Raw genomic sequence first — 17,371 nt, 5'->3', positions numbered from 1 at the left:
TTTTTTTCCTGTTGATAAAGTTTCCTGGATGTGGAGTTGAAATAATTGGAAATTATTTATTAAATATTGTTTTTTTGTTGTCTTTTGTTTTAGTATGTTTTTTTTTCAAAAACATGATTAATTAAACCCGTCTTTCTCTCTTAAATTTTAAATGGGAAAGCAGTGTGGTCTAAGGTACTATTCTTTACATTTTAGTGTAAAAGATTGGGAGCAGGCGTTTTCCCCTCAGATAATCACCCCGCCCCTGTAGAAGATTCCTCCACACGGAAATTTGAGTAGCCACCAAGAAAGTACAAAATAGGTACCTCAAAATACTGATCAATTTTCCTAATGGGTAGCAAAAAGGAGAGATATAAAAAAAACAGTTTTAGGACAGGGGCCCGTAATCTCCAATCACTTTTGACTTATAGATTAAGACTAGAACCCTAAAATTCTGATCGAATGAGCGTCCCCTGAAGTTTCTACAACCACAAGGGGGAGGTTTGGGATAAAAAAGGGGCGTCCCCTCTCCTATACACAATAAATCCTTCTAATTTTGGGGTTTAATGTTACTTTTTACTTGCGTAATAACGTCTTAGACCTGAAATATTTCCAGAAATCAAGAGGGAATAACTATCAGTATCTATCTCCATTCTTACCTCTTCCTTAGAATTTATCTGCAATCAAATAAGCCCCTTCAAAATTTGTATGACAACCCCTACCATTTGAAGTGCCTCTGGGAAAAAAAGTGATGCTTCAAACCTTTATGGTTCGTTACCTTAGACAACACTATAGCATTGCCTCTGTCTTAAACAGGCGATTAGAACTTTCAATTTCCATTCTAATGAACATCCAAAATTAATGAGGAGGGATAAAGGAGAATTGCTCGTGGGGACCCCTAGAACTAAAAGGTTACTGTTTTAGTCATCTTACTCTCTTAGATATAGGGGGGGGGGGTGTTAAGAACCAGGAATATTTTCAAAAAGATTGGATAATAAAGTGTCACTTAAAAGTTCTCTTTGCATGAAGGTAGATCTTAGACTATTTTTTGTTAACAAGTCAAACTTTCTATTTAGGCACTCTTTTTTGTCCATTTGCTACTTGTTTGCTGGGTTTTACAATCAAGATGGTATCCTGAGTCTTACTTCCTCTACAACAGTGTGTTTCTCGCCTGTATTCTCTGGACCCTGGGACATAAACAGTCAGAAGATGCACCAGTTATGGCAAGTTTTGAAAGCTTCTACATAAACGTGTGCATATATTTCTATCAGTGCACCTAGAATATCAGTTTGGGGAGTGATACAGCCTTGATTTTGTTATGGGTAGGATGGGCTTTAACTCGGTTTTATTTATTTTTGCTTACTTTTTTATGTATATGTCAAGTAAAAAGAAGAGGGTTGTCAAAATCATAGCATCTACAGACGTTTAAGTACCTTTGCAAATTTGATTTTGTCATTTTTAAACCTTTTTTTATGCCAAAAAGTAGACGACTAAAATTTCCTCTCGTGTTCATTTTTTTATTCTTTTTTTTTTTTACACTTCTGTAGCATGAGATCTTAGAGGAACAGGAGGATGTTTCAGCGCTCTAAGCCTCATCCTGCAACTTTGCTGATTGTGCACTTCTGTATATTTCTCTTACCAAAGCCTGTAAAATAGAAGGATCGACGAGCTTCAGAGAGCTTTCAAAATTTTCCAGTGAATCATCTATGGTTTAAATTTTATCTATTAAGCATTATTATCTATTGCTAGGTACTGTGTGGTGGGGGGGGGGGTATGTTATCCCCAAAGGCATAGCTATTGGACCTTTCAACTATCTTGAACAAAATGGCTATCTCAAAATTTCCATCAGACGATTTGGAAAAAAAGAGGCGCGGGAGTGGGTTAGTTGCCCTCGAATGTTTTTGGTCTCTCCAAAAGGGGGCTTTAACTTTTACTTTAGGTTCAAATGAGCACCCTCCTGATATCCAAGGATCATACAATCAGCCCTGCGAAAGAAAATAATAAACACGCACTTGTGATCTTTCTTCTGGCAAAAAATATAAAATTCTATATTTTTGCAGATAGGAGCCTCTACATTATGGTTCTCTGATGCGCCGAATCTGGTAGCGTAATTTTCATTAAGATTCTTTTAGGGGGTGTTTTCTTCCTTTTCCGAAAACCTGGCAAATTTTTTCTGGCTCGCAGCCTTTAATGGGTAAAACTAAGCTTAATGAATCTTTTATATTTTGAATCAGCATGATAAGTACATTCCGCGTCGCTTTTTAGTTACAGTTTGTTACCATGAACTGTTTGAAACGTTCTCCTTTGGTGTCCTATTGCTGATATACCTCATCTCAAACTTCTTGGAAAACAAAATAAAGAAGTTATAAGCTGCTTAGTTATTTTTCCTCCATGGGTATTCCTATATCAGAACTGATCACATTCACTGCTATTATTGGGTCATATCCAAACGACAAATTGTGAGTATTTTCTTGTTGAAAACTGAATAGACAAGATCAGATTCTAATTCCAAATTGTTAATATACTTTTCTTCAGCAATAATTCACTCCTACTCTTTAAGTGAAAGCAAATATGTACATATAGCATACATGATCGAAAGAAATGTAAATGGGCCACTAGTGATTCCAATAAAAGTCAGTCACGCCTAACAATGCGTCAAAACAAATTTCACTGCTTGTAGTTTCCCACTATATAGGGAGTCAAACTACTTTCAGCAACACTCTAAAGAACCAGCTGTTAGAGCCAGAACTATCATTCTCGACGTGAAATGTAGCCCCCACAGGTGTGGCGTGGCAATATATTTTAGATAAATACGCTGTGACTGACTATACTTCAGAGCCTTAATTTAAAAAACAGCCATTTTTTTATGGGAACGAAGTCCAATTCATATGCATTTAAGGAGAAAAAATCATGATAGTATTACAATAATGGCATGTATTGTATAAAAAAAAATTATACGGGCATTATCTTTCGTTAGCATAAAATTTGTGTGGAGGACGACCCCCCCCCCCCCCAAAAAAAAAAAATATTGGTCTTTTAAAATTCCTTCAGGTGAATTTATGTAAAATTTTCAATAAAAAAATTTAAATATACCGAGGAGGATCAGGATTTTAAGAATGCCTAGGTGAGGCACAGACCAAAATTCAGTTCAGTTGTTGGGAACCACTGAGCTAATGAGGTAAAGGCTGAGTAACAAAGAAACCTAGTGTAAAATCTTGTAAATTTGTTTGTCTTTTAGTTTATTCACTTCCCAACATTTCCTTTGTGTGAGTATTTGAAAGGTTTTTTTTTTTTTGTTTAGGTTAGCTGAACTGTGCTAAGATTATCCTGGAAAGCAAAGACAACTTTTACGTTCTTTTTTTCCTTTTTTCAAATGAGGTAGAGAAGTTTTGGGCTGCTTTCTCTTGACACAATAAGTATAAAGCGGTCTTTCCATTATCCCTAAATTACTCAGGTTTTATTCGAATTTACCTCAAAGAAATTGTATTTTCAAAAATTAAGGTTTGTAGTTGCACATTCTAATCTTTTTTTGAGCGATTTTGAGGTAACACTCGACAATTTGGTAAATGAAGCACTTTCACAAAGGTAATGTTTATGTTTCTATTTGATAAGAAAATTTTAAAAGGATGTTTTATGTTTTTAATGATCTTATTTATGTGTAGGGACTTTTTTGCAACATCATTGGAGCTTTTTTGGACATCATTACCATCAGCATGTTTTTCCCAAGTGATGGTGAGTAGATATTTGTTCTGATTATTGTCAAACAAGGCATTTTGCCCAATGTATTAACGTTGAGTCATATCACATTTCAAATCCAGTCGCGTTTCGAGCCTTTTCGTAGCGTACAGGAGTCATAAAAAAATCGTGCAAGAACAACCAGCTTCCGGAAAGACAGGCGAGTCCCAAATTTGGACTGCGAGTCTTATGGAATTCCAACTTTTTGGAATAATTGATCAATACTTTTTAATTTACTTTTTTTGTTTTTTTTTTACTAGTTCTGTATATTTTTCAATGGTACATTTCCTTTAGATATAATGAAAGCAGGACTTTTCATGGATATGCTAATTTTGTTGTGGAAAATCAGTAATCGCATAGTAGGGAAAACATTGCTGCTACAAAGTATCTAAAGTTAATTGAAGGTTTGTTCCTAAAATTGAATTTAGGTCCCAAAATTCTCTCTTTTTTGATTTGTTTGAAAGGTTGACATGGTTTCCTCTATATTAGCTCAAATTCAAGCTCTTTGAATTTATTTTTGCTTGTTCAAGACAAGAAATGTTGTTACAGCCTACAGTATTGGTTCCTAGACAAAGTGGACAGGATAGTAACGATAAGGAGTCACCACCTTTGACTCTGGAGTCTTTAGGCTAGTAAGTGGTGGGGTTCATGTGCTCTGTACTATGAAAACGCTTCTGATCACAAAAAGAATGTTGACGTAAAATAGCAACTTCTAAACTAAAATAGAATAGAATGTACAAATTTCGACAACCTGGACCATCAGTTGCGACAACACCAATACGTGCAGCTAAAGCAAAGGCCATTGCTAAATTTTCTGATGTAACCAAAATCCAGAAGCGTGTCGAAAATGAAAATAAACCGTAAAGACATGCGCGGTTAGAAGATAAACGAAAACGAGAATTAGAGCGTATGAAAAATGAAAATAAAGAGCAAAGGCACGCGCGGTTAGAAGAACAGCGGCGTCGCAATCTTCATCCCCCATAACGTGTGATAATTTCCAGATGAATCCGTTCGCCTTTTTTTAGGACGTCACTTGCTCTCTGAAGAGTTTCATAAGCGTATTTGAAACTTGAAAATGTGTTCTGCTCTAGCATAATTCAACGTAAGGGATGGTCGAATCATAAATGGTCAAAACATATTTAGCTTTAAAGTAGCTGGACAAATTTGTCACAAAATCAATTTGGCCGCACATCCGTCAAAAACTACCGAAGGTGAAATTAAGCCACCTTCATATGGCCAAATGTATTTTTTAGACTCCAATGAAGCTGTTGAGGAATGCCTCGCAAACCCTTTAAATTATGGGATCTCTCATAATCTAAAGAATCTTTTGGAAGAAATATTGAGAGAAGCAAACGGCTATGCCAAAGGTTACGAAAAAATGTGGGAGGGTGCTGCAAATCAACTTACTGTTTCAATGGGACAACAGCCTCTACTGGAAAAGAAGTTCACATTTCTCGACTTACAGTGGACTTCAGTAAAGGTCAAATTGGATTTGCTGTTCAGCAACATCAATTTCCACTTTGACCCGCATTTGCCATGACTATACATAAGCCGCAAGGACGAACTTTTGAATTTGTTGGTGTCGACCTTAGTACTGAAGTTTTTAATCATGGAATGTTATATGTGGCATTTTCTCGTTAGAAAAGATAACGTAGCTTAAAAGTTTTGCAACCACCTGAAAATAAATGAAGAACATATAATGAAGTGTGGAAGGAAGCCCTAACAGCTATCAACAAAACGTCTTATTGTTAGAGTGATATTTCTTTTTTTTTCAATTAATTAAAAGATTGATAATTTTAATGTCGACAAGTGACGATGAGAATCCATATATGGAAGTCTGCCGTGTGTCGACTTCTTCTAAGGATAGTAGAAAACCGGCTATACTGTCTAAGCACCTGAATGGTTATGCAGTCTGACACGAAACAACAATAGCAGAAACCACAGGCATTAAAAATGATTAAATCTAACTATTTAGTGAACTTGGTAGATGGGATAGCAGACGTCCTTGAAAAGATGTTCAAAGACATGGTGGTTACAAACTTCTCCTTTGGACGAATCGAGTTTGTTTATTTGTTAACCGAAGCTCTTGAACCCCACTTTCGGAAGATTACTCTTGACGGAATTGACGGTATCTATTATATGATCGAATTTGACGAAGCTACAAATGCAGAAAGTTAGAAACAGCTTTGAATGAGAATCTGAAAGTGAGAATCTGAGTTTCGTCTGAAAAGGCGAAATGAATTGTAGTAAGACATCTAAAGGCAGTCTTTATTGGTTGCACCACGTTAGCAGATTTAAAGTCAGAAATAGTCAGAACAGCCAAAGAAAATGGGTTATCAATTTCTAATCTACTAGCGTTAAGTCGTGATGGCCTGAATGTTAAAAAAAAAAAACTTTCAGCTGATCCGTAGCAAAAAGCATAAATAAAGAAATGACTTAGGTCTCCCCGATATTGCTACGTGTAAGGTTTATTTTCATTGCTTTTCGGAAAGACTGGCTGGGAATTGGCAAACAAATGTGCAAATCTAATTATGAAAGTGCATTATTTTTTAGGGGTTGACCAGGTTGACCTGCAGATTATGTGGATAATTTAGAATAAAATTAGTTTTCTCGAGGCAAGCTTTCTGAAACACATGCCTACCAGATGGTGGTCAATAGGTCCTGCTACTGCAAGGATGGTGGAATAGTTGTTAGCTCTTTTCAAGAGATTATCCATGCAATGAAACAGCCAACCATGTTGACTGCTCCTACCTTTTCAGACGCTTCACTGCTAATTGTCAGCGCAAAGTCTTGTACGAAATCTACATAGACATCTCTATATTGGCTGGGCAAATGTTGAAACCCGAAGTGACTAAACACCTGAGCGATGAACTAAAGCTCTAGCCATTCTAAGGTGAAAAAATCTTTTGCCATTGCTGCAGACATTAATCAGTGACGAGGTTGTTGACTGTCTTCTGTCAGTAGACGAGTTAACCTGACGCTCATTTGTACTGTGCATTTAGAAGCAATACTCTGCGGGAGCAAGTATGTTCTGAAAGATATTCTCAGCAGACAAAGTTTATAGTTGTTAAAAGCTTAACTTCTCTACATTCCGATGAAACTTCTAACCCGGTTTTTGCTCAGGGTGTATTATATGCTGCCAGGAAGTTACCCACTGTAACACAAAATAACTTACTAGCAGATTGCAGACAAATTCAAGCTAGTTGAGCTTTCGTACTTTCTCCGGAAGCCAAGAATTGATGATAGGTGGAACAATATGATAGAAGGAGGAAAATGTTAAAACCTATCCGCAGTTGTAAAAATTGTTCGAGATATCTCAAACGGGTCTGCCAGTTTTGAACGGGTGTTTTCCCCTTCTTGAAGAGAATTCCCTAAAGAAGATACAACTTTTATGAATAAGAAAACTTTGAATGTCAAACTCTTTGTAATGGATGGGTTAAGCAGTTTGGGAGGTTGTCCACAAAATGTTTGATCGACTGAAGATCTTATAAAACTGACTAATTGTGCTAGTAAAAGCTATGATTTGTACCTCGAGCAACAAAGAGTCTTTGAGAAAAAAAAGTGGAGAAGAGCGGCCGTATTTGCAAGCAGAAGAGTGGCTGAAGAAGAAGTAGCTCATGGAAACTTATTTGAAAAGATTGATGGTATAGACTACATGGACAGCTACGAAAAACTCAGTGTATAATATAAAGCTCATTATCCATACTTTACAAAACAATACATTTTTTGGGGGGGGGGAACGTTTGTTTTTCGATTAACAAAAAGCCGTGTTTACTCGGCCGACTTCGCCTGAAAAAGCCATAATGAAGACAGGGCTTGAAGACTATATATCGCCGACTGATTATCGGAAACTAGAAGGCTACTGTAATAAAAGAGAACTGTTTAAGGGCTCGTTTAAAGCCTTATATTTATACCTAATCACTTTTTATAAATTTTACTTGATAGCTTATTCCCACAAAGTGCAGTTTCGGTTGTTTCCCTACTTTTTTTTCAAATGAAAAAAGTGCCTTTTCTAATGAAATGACCAAAAAAGGGTGTTTTTCATAATCTTGGCAGAAGCAAAATCTAAGCGAGCAAGGGTGTCCCTTCCCCTCAATTACCGCCGTTAGAACTTGCGCACAGGCTTCTTCGCAGAGGGAATTTCGAAGGTTGAATTCAAAACTATTGTGATCATTCAAGCTTAATTGTTGGTACATTTTTAGATAAAAGCTTTTAGTTTTAGTTAATGTGTTTTCGCAATAATCTTTTACTTTTAAGATGAGAGGCGATTTACGAAACTTACTAAGAGGATCTGGAGGAGGAGTATATGTGAGGGGCTCTTATAAACCTCCAGTTAAGGGATTTGGTCTATAATTATTGCAATGGTACCGTTTTATGCCTCCAAACTCTTCCACTTAAGAAGTGGAACCAAAAGTGCCGTTTTTAATGTCATATGACACTTATGGATGGTAAAATTGGTACAAAGCAGGTAGATATGAGTAATTTGTTTAAAATGAGCCCTCCCGGCATATGCTTTAAAAAATGAGTGCATCACATTTGCGAAATTTTGGATTATCTGAAAAGTAATCATAAAAAGGAACGAACAGTGTTTTAGAAAAATTCGATTCCAATTAGGAATCGAACGCATTATAATCTAATTTGAAGTCCAGTGCTGTATTAACAGAACCACGCCTCTAATAATATAATGTAATATGTTGGTGTTTGTAGGACTTTAATTGCATAGTTTATTAAGCTTGAGAAGGAACAGGCGGGAGGTGCTGTTACAAACATCCAGTAAGGGGTTTTTGACCATAATTATTACAATGATACTGTTTTATAGTTCCAAGATTTTCCACTAAGGAAATGGTACCAAAAGTGTTGTTTTTAGTGCTCTCACTTACGAATGGTAGAATTGATAAAAATCACCTAGATATGAGCAAAAGTTTTCAAATGAGCCATTAAACATCACTCTAAAAAGTTCTGGTAGCCCACTAGCCCCAGCTTTTCCACTTGAGACATGGCACCAAAGTGCCGTTTTTAGTGCCATTTGAAACTTGCGGATGGTGGACTAAATAGGAAGGACGTTGGTATGGGCAATATTTCTGCTTATGAACTATCAAAAATATATCTACAATGTTCTGGTAGCCCGCTAGCCCCACACTTGAGAAATGGCTTAAAAAATGCCTTTTTCTTGCCATATGGCACTTGCAGATGGTAGAATTTATACAAACCATGTACATACGAAAAATGGCTTTTGAATGAGCTCTTAAGCATCTCTATGATGTTCTTTTAACCCGCTAGGCCTCGAAAACAAGAAGAAAGAAAAGACTGTTTCAACGTTTTTTTAACTATGGGCTGTGGTTAGATCTTTACTATTTTGTAGCTAATGCTTCAACCATGACAAAAAGTTCATTGCAAATTCTCCCCAGAAACTAGTTAACATTGAAGTCTGTGAAATCTAATAGATGGTAGAATTTTTAAAAACCTAGTAAATATAAGCAATAGCTTTAAATTGAGCCATTAAACATCTATCTACATTGGTATGGTAGCCTGCTGATGTCTCAGTAGCTTACTGTTGAGCTGACAATTTATGAAACTTACTAAGGGGGCTGGGAGGGGGTGTGTACGGGAGAGGCTCTTGTAAACCTCTAGTTAAGGGCTCCGTAACATAACTATTACAATAGTATCTGTCATGTACTTCATAGCTTTTCTACTTAAGAAGTGGTACCAAAAGTGTTGTTTTCAACTATATCGCATTTACGAATGGTAGAATTGAAAAAAAAACATACCTAGATGTGAGCAATAGCTTTCAAATGAACCATTAAACATAACTCTTATAAGTTCTGCTAATCCAATAGCCCCAGCTTTTCCACTTGAGACATGAAAAAAGTGTCATTTTTAGTGCCATTTTAAACATACAGATGGTGGAACTTATAGGAAGAACGTAGATATGAGCAATATGTTTTATAAATAGCTATAAAATATCTATCCACGATGTCCAGGTAGCCTGCTAGGGCCAGCCCTTGAGAAATGGAACAAAAAGTACCACATGGCACTGACAGATGGTGAAACTTATAAAAAAAAACACATAGATTTGAGAAATAGCTTTGGAATGAGCTATTGAGCGTCTCTCTATGATGTTCTGGTAACCCGTTAGGCCTGGAAAAAAAGGGAGACGGGTTAATGCTACCGATGCAAAATAGTGATTTTCCTTGTTCTTGAAGGAGGGGGACTCTAATTTTCCTGTATCATGTTTTCTATGATGCTGATTCGAATGGTAGACTTTTCATTTTGATCTGACGCCATTTTCGAGGGGTTTAGGCTTTTTTTGGAATCACCATAATTTCTTTTCACAACAAACTTTTACTTTTAAGACGAACCGAAATGATAGCTACCATTCCTGAATTAGTGTCAGATGACAATTTTTTTTTCACTAGGCAGTTTTTTTCAAAGCATGTTTACCAGGTTGCAGCTACTCCTGTAACCATCATAAATATTTGAAAAGGGGAAGTTTTCCAAAGATAAGTATAGTGCCATATTAATACTCAACACAAACAATAAAAAAACTCCTATAATAATGTAATTTGAAACAAACCGAGTTTACTATCAGGGAATAAATGAAACCTTAAAAAGAGCATATATTGAAATAAATAATCACATCAAATATAATAGACACTGATTTTGGAAGTTAAAGTCAAATTTTTAACATTATGGGACTCTTGGGTCCAGATCTACCCCCATTTCCTCTATTTCAGCTTTTTTGTGTGTCTATGGTCGTCGGAAAGCATTCCTGCTTATAAGGCGGTTAACCTTCGAAGGGTAAGGATCCGATACCTTCCTCTTCCCATTTCATTCCAGCTTTGGAAACACAATTACCATCCTTGAGTAGCTGGTTGATGCCGACCACAGTAGTGCCATGGAGAACTCCGTTATTTGCATTCTTTTTCTTTTTTAGGCTCATCTCAACGATTTAGTGCAGCTATGTCAGTGGTGAATCTCTTAATACGCCCAGTGTCAGCTATAGTTTTGTACAGAATCTCACAAGAACGACAAGGAGACTGGGGTGGGTTGGGAGCTCAGTTCAATAACCTATTTGGTAAGTTGATATTACCATCATTTCCATTGAAGAGAACTATTGACTTTTTGTAATGATGGGGACGGTGGTCAAATTTTTCTCTGATATTCAATTTTCATTCTAATTCAAAGTCAAGATTCATATTCTTAGACAAATCTATTGAGCTATTTTATCAGATTTTTTTTTACCTAAACTTAATAAGGGACTAAAGGTTGTGGTAAAGTCTAATAAAGGTTATAGTGTGTCATATTTATCAGCTCACTCGTCTATTTTAGTTCCTAGCTTTTCGTGTTTCTACATCAGAAACAAAGTAATTCGAGGAAAAAAACTTTGGTTTATAATTTTGTAAGAATTAAGGCCCTGAAAATCTATAAATAAATTTGTAATCAGATATTGATTTTTGCATATTCTTCTCTTATTTCCATTTTGGTTCTTATATGCCTAGTAGCAATTAAAACACAATCAATCCTCTATCAAAGCTATTATAGAAACCACGCATCACTTCAAATAAGAAAAAGTAAGGGAGAGAAAAATTGAGGGGATGGAAGAAAATTAAGACAGGAAGAGAGAAAAAAAGAAGGAGAGTTAAAAGCATAAGGGAAAGAGGAGAAAATGCAACCTAACTAAGCAACAGCTTGGATATTCTTTTGTCCACCTCGGTGTCTTCTTTGCTCCAGTATTTTGTTATGTATATGTATATGTTTCTTCAAAATATGTTTCGATACGATGACGTAAGCGTGTTTGCCTTTTACCTAAAGTACATCATGTTCATTTGCGTAAATCTCTCAAAACGCCACCCTGGCCCCCAATACATTTTTGTAATCTAACGTTCCTGGCAAGCACACATCTATGCTTACTACTTTATAGTTATGATATATTTTAATCATTACTGCTGGTTTATGTGGATTTTTCTATAAAACAGGAATGAATACTTGATAAAAAAAAAGCTTTTTAATGGAGTACGAATTCGTTTTAAACAGTGAAAAAAAATTGTCTGAGATTTGTTTTGGGTGATAGGGATTTATGTGTAGTATTTCTTTATCCGAACGCTTCTTGTTAGGACAAAAAATACTAAGGATAAATTTAGGATGATTAGTAAAAAAAAAAACTGTACACGAGTGTTACGGACTTTTTTTTCAAATGATGTGCATAACGTAAAAACAAGAGTAAACACCTAATAAAAAACTTCTTAATTGAGTACAAATTCACTTAAAACAGTGAAAAGAATTTGTCTGAGTTTTTTTGGGTGAGGGGAGGGGGTGCAGGGAAAAAGTTGTGCATGAGTAGTACCAAATGTTCTTTTTTGTTATGACCTGGGAAAATGCGTTTATTCCATCTCGTCTGAAAATGTCTCAAACTTTTTGTAGCTATGCAGTTGCCTCTGGACAAAAGGTACTGTGGCTGAAGTATAGGTCATGGTTGGTTGTATGTGATCCATTGTCCGTATCTTAATATTTGCATCATGAATATGAAGAAAATTTTTAAATCCAGTCTATCAACAGCTCCTATTTCCGTGCCAGTGTAAGATATTTTTTCATTGTTACTCTTATTCCCACATATACATAGTAATAAGTAGAATTTATAAAAGTAATGTAAATGTAAAAGTAACTCTGCTACCTGATATCTGTGTTTGAATATTGATCAATCAGTTCGTAGTAATGAAGTGCAAGTAACTCGATCCAACTGGAACCAAAACTGAAAATTCGTCGTTTTCCTTCGTCCTTGTGGACAAGTTTTTACTTAATCCACTTCTCTTCAGTTAAAAGTGAATATTTTTCCAAATCTCGCACAAATAGCCAAATTCTTTCCTAACTGTTTATTTGTCATTTGAAAAAAATTTAAATGGCTGGTAGCTATCAAGGTGAACATACAGTTAAAGCAGGTAATGGGAAAACTAGAACAAGGAAGAACAAGCCTAGTCACACTGCAATGTAGCAGCAATTCTCAGTTTATTTTGGTGATTAGGTTGGGGCAACACTAATATCACAGCTTCATAATGCGTGTGACTGCCAGGATGCCAATCAATATGGTTCTCCCAGAAATTCAAATGACACTTTTTATAGTTTACTTTAGTCATCAATAAATATCAGGCATGCACTTGGGTATGCAGTATTTTTATAATACCAATAGCATTAGAGTGTAAAACTTCATCCATAAAGTAACTGCAGGAAGCTATATACGGCATATTTCAGTCTTTGAATACTACACTCCACTAGCAGTACTAGAGTAAATATGATACAGTGCTTCTGATAAAATGATACATATAATACTTATTAAACATGTTTGTGGCTAGTATATGGCTTACCACTGAATTAGCTTACATCGTTAATTGTGATTCAGAAACCTACTGACATGTCTAACTGCAAGCTATACTAAGTTTATTTGTTATTTTTGTGCAAATTTTACATATAAAAATACTTTTTGCTGAAAGCAAAGCTATCAAAACACAAGTTCTGCTGCTAAAATGTTGGCGGCTTTTGGATTTCTGCTTATTGTAGCTTTGGAACTTTTTACACATCTGGAATTTGGTTTATCTAAAACTGGGCATGAGTGGTCTAATGCCTGACAGCGTGTGAGAACTAACCTTTCCGTTCAGGATACGATAAGAGGAAAAGTTACTTAGATGCATCGGAATCTATGCTTTTCTTCTGAAATCGAAAACAATATTAGGGTAATTTAGGAGCCAACAGAATCATTGCTACTGTTGCTTCAGGTAAGAATAGGATCAAGCAGGGTGGAATTAATTGTTGGGTTGATGTCTGCAGAGTACATTAGTTACTGTATTCTAAGAATAAACGTAATGCTTTTGTACAAATCTTTTATTTATGCTTTTATCTTTGCCCAAAGTAGTTTTTGAAATGCAATTTTTAAATGTGTTATGCTTCAACATTTATTTGTTGTTAGTTCCTCATTTTATTCCTCGTTGTTTCTATTCCTGTTAAATCCCCTTGCTTTTACCACCATCTCCTTCTCAGAATGTGAGAAACTACTACATTCTTAATTTCAAAGTCATGTTTATTATCTCTTTTGTCTTTTTTCTAGCTCCAACTGTACGACGAGATCCATATGAGGACATTGACCGAACTGGACCCGCACCAACAATCGCAACGCCTCCGGGGCCTTAAAACATCTTTTATTATGTTTATGTTGCATGTTTTTATCCTTGTGTGTTTGTGCCTTCTTAAATATGTAGCTAATACTGAAGGCTTTAGTCAATGTTGGTTTTAAGAAGGACTGAAAAAATACAGAGTCGATCTAATGCATCGACCTTGTAAAATTCAGTGATAAGAAAGAAAAGGGTGTAAATAATATCTATCTATTTTAATAGTAAATTTAGAGACTTGAAAAAAATTATTGCTAGTTATTCGAAAACAGCCCTTAATATGATCTCAGCATAGATTCAATAATTATAGTTCAGCTTTTATTGAATATAGAAGAATGTTTCTGTGAAATTTAACTAAACAGATACACATCACTTGATGTATTTGTTGAAGTATATTTACAAATAGTTACAAAGTAGTTGCCAGCTAGCCTTAAACTAACCAATAAACTAACAGATACGTAGTATTTCAGCCAGTTGACACAACAGATAAAATCCTAGAATTAAACATTACTGTATCTGTGCCTATCCTTTGATCTATTTTTGTTCTTTGATCTTTATTTCCATATCTCTACATCTGTAGTTCTTTTCTGAATCTCTAATCCAAGCGTCTTCAGATTTTTTCTGTATTTTCTAATTTTGGTATTGTCATTAATTTTATTTTGTTGGGAAGAAGTTAGCTAGTTTACAAAATAAGGTATGTGTGTTCTTCGAGTGTTCAGGGCTTTCCAAAAGTTATCTCGTCGTTGCTAAATGTTTTATTTTTTTAAATGAATTTTACGGGGATTTTTCTTCTTTTTTTAAAAATGTCTTTATTAGGCTCTTAGAGAAATTACAACACAATGTAGAAGGCATGTTGTCGCCTTTTTTTATGGAGATACCATGAGCCCGCCAAGTTTCAGATTTCAGCAGCCCCTATAAAAGGTAGATTTGACAAAAAAAAATAAAGCACCTTTGTCTTCTCTTTTTGGAAATGGCGTTTAAGAAGTAGCAAAAATACGCTTGGTTGGCATAAAAGTAACCTTTCAAATCCTCGCAACTGTTGGCTTTCTCTTTTTTCTTATGGTAAAGATAAAATTAATTCATTTTTGTATGAAATCCAAGAATTTAACGTGTTCTGGGGACTATCCACTCGAAACTTGGAGGCACCTCAGGCATCCCCGTAAGTTGGACACCGTGGCTCGTCTTAAATAATATTTAAGTTTATCTCTTAAAGCCCAGAGGCTTTTATTCGCTCGTCAGCAGAAAATGAGTTTGGGATCAAAGGGTCGTACATTCATAATATAAATTGTATCGATTTTTTTTTGTGTATAAAAAATTCATACTCATAAAATAACTAATATTAAAGTAGGATTTAATTTAAAACCGCGCCAATAAGTATCATCAATTTGACAAAGCAGCAACTGATTCAGTTAATTTGAATTTTTCTTTGGTCAAGTGACTCAACCTTTTACCGAACCAATGGTAACTTTTTGTACGACCGTCTGAATTCTTTCTCATGAACAGTCTAGCTCGTATTAAACTAACCAACAGAACATGTCTAGTCTTCCATTTGATTTAGTGACAGTAATCATTTTTCAGTAGTTCGAAGCCTCGTTTCAATTCAAAAAGCTAGTCCATATCTTCTGATGTATTTGGTTCTTGGTCGATTCGTGTTGGGATTGATTTGTTCTTGAAATATTTTTTTTAAGATATTGTTTTAAGTCATTCATTGTCAGAAGCGAGCTAAACCCTGTGCAGTTTCAGACAGCTTGTCTGTGACGTAGTATTTTGAGAGAATACTAATAATGCTGACTGAAATTTTGCGCTCTCTCAGTAATATCTATTTTTATCTTTACATAGCTCAAATAAAGCGAAGCTTTATTATATTTTTAGCTAAAATATTATCAACTGAACTAGGTTAGCTGTAGTGATAGGAAACTATTCTAGTCTTTAGATCTTAGTCTTGTGTGAAAATTATATGTAATAAAGTGGTATAGAAGGATTGCAACAAAAAATGCTAGCTACCATTTAGCTTCCTGATCAGATCTAAATTGGTATAAGAGGAAACTGGTTATAATAGCAGAGAAAAATAAAACGATAAAAGCTTATACTAACTGTAAATTTTGTTTAATCAAAATGCCTTTTTTGCAAACGATTTAATTGAACGCGTGCTTTTTTAAGCACGCGTTTGATATCATTGTTGTTAAATACCCGCTTTGAAATTTGGACACGCTCAAACAAAGTGAACACAATCTCAATTTTTCAATTCTCAAATTACAATCTTAATTTTTTAGCGGAGCTATATCAATTTTGATGCTTTATATGTGTGCATTTGTTATAACAGATTCGTTGTAATTAGCCAAATGCCTCCGTACAAAAGTATTCGGAGAATCATTCTAAAATCGCTGTTGTATGGCCAGTGTTTTCTTTCTCTTTTTTTTGTATCCATTGCAGAAGGCACTTTCTCATCTTACTGCGTACTATCTTTCCTTTTGTGCATTAGATTTTTTGCTTTAATTTTTTTTTCTATTGTTTGTAGTCGTTTTAACGCTTAGTGTATCAATTTCTTATGGTTTTAAAGGCATAACCCTCATAATGCGATTATTTTGGATTGTAATATTCGTGTAAGTCGTGTTTACTTTTCCTCGCTAGTATTGAATGTTTTTCTTCTATTGTAACTTTTTTCGATGTGCATTTTAAATATTTGATAGTTTTCGATGGGTGTCAATTTACAGATTGTTTTGAAAGTGCTCAAAAAAAAATATAGCAGAAACCTCTTATCTCGGTTCTCACAAATTTCATCCGAAAAAAGCTAATAATTTTGATAAAATGCACAGTACATGCTTTGCACCTTTTTGCTAGATTGGCAAATTTTGTCCTTTGATCCTGTAAAACTTCCTAACCATTATATTTTTTGCCCAAAATCGAATCTCTGTTGTTTTTGTTCTGTTCGTTTTTTTTTCTCCAAGGACTGCATTTTAATTCTGTATGGCCATGCTACATCATAAGCATAAAAACATCTTCGTGCTTATAATTCCACTTTTTTTACTATCTTCTCCGTTCCTCTTTTCGCAAGATGAAAAAAAAACTCGCGGCTATTGTTGGACAACCGAGATACGCGGTTTCCGCTTGGTCATTGTTTGGGAGACGAAGATACGTAATTTGTCCCTTATTCATATCTTAAGCACTAAGACTAGAGAACAGTAAGTACAAGTTGATCCAAAATTTCATGGAAAATAAGACTTGTAACTCCGAAATATTTGACTTTTGCTTGTCACTGAAGATATGCTGAATATCAAGAAGCGTCAGTTCTGCCCCACTTTGCATTCCAGTTTATAAACCTCATCCATGTTTGTGTGTGTTTTTGGTCTCCAAATAATAAATTAATGATAGATCATTTATTTATTTTCTTTCGTCTTTTTTTAGCGTAAACTTGGAGTCACGTATGGGTTTAGAAAGGGGAGGGGACATGTGGAAGTATGGTCCGCAAGGAACAACAATCGGGCCCGTGCCCAACCAAA

General features: G+C 35.2%; 1 protein-coding gene across 1 annotated transcript in view; it reads left to right on the top strand.

Moving 5' to 3' along the window:
- Positions 1-17,251, top strand: part of LOC136026385 (type-1 angiotensin II receptor-associated protein-like) — a 31,779-nt gene extending 14,528 nt beyond the window's left edge. Inside the window, exons 2-5 of the mRNA XM_065702933.1 lie at positions 1,056-1,202; positions 3,642-3,711; positions 10,649-10,789; positions 13,811-17,251. Coding sequence (XP_065559005.1) covers positions 1,056-1,202; positions 3,642-3,711; positions 10,649-10,789; positions 13,811-13,893 — 441 coding nt within the window. The 3' untranslated portion in view covers positions 13,894-17,251. The remainder of the gene's footprint in view (positions 1-1,055; positions 1,203-3,641; positions 3,712-10,648; positions 10,790-13,810) is intronic.
- Positions 17,252-17,371: the final 120 nt, after the last annotated feature.

The sequence above is a fragment of the Artemia franciscana genome, chromosome 4, assembly GCF_032884065.1.
Source record: "Artemia franciscana chromosome 4, ASM3288406v1, whole genome shotgun sequence".
Classification (NCBI taxonomy): domain Eukaryota; kingdom Metazoa; phylum Arthropoda; class Branchiopoda; order Anostraca; family Artemiidae; genus Artemia; species Artemia franciscana.
This window is presented reverse-complemented; position numbering and strand designations above follow the sequence as displayed.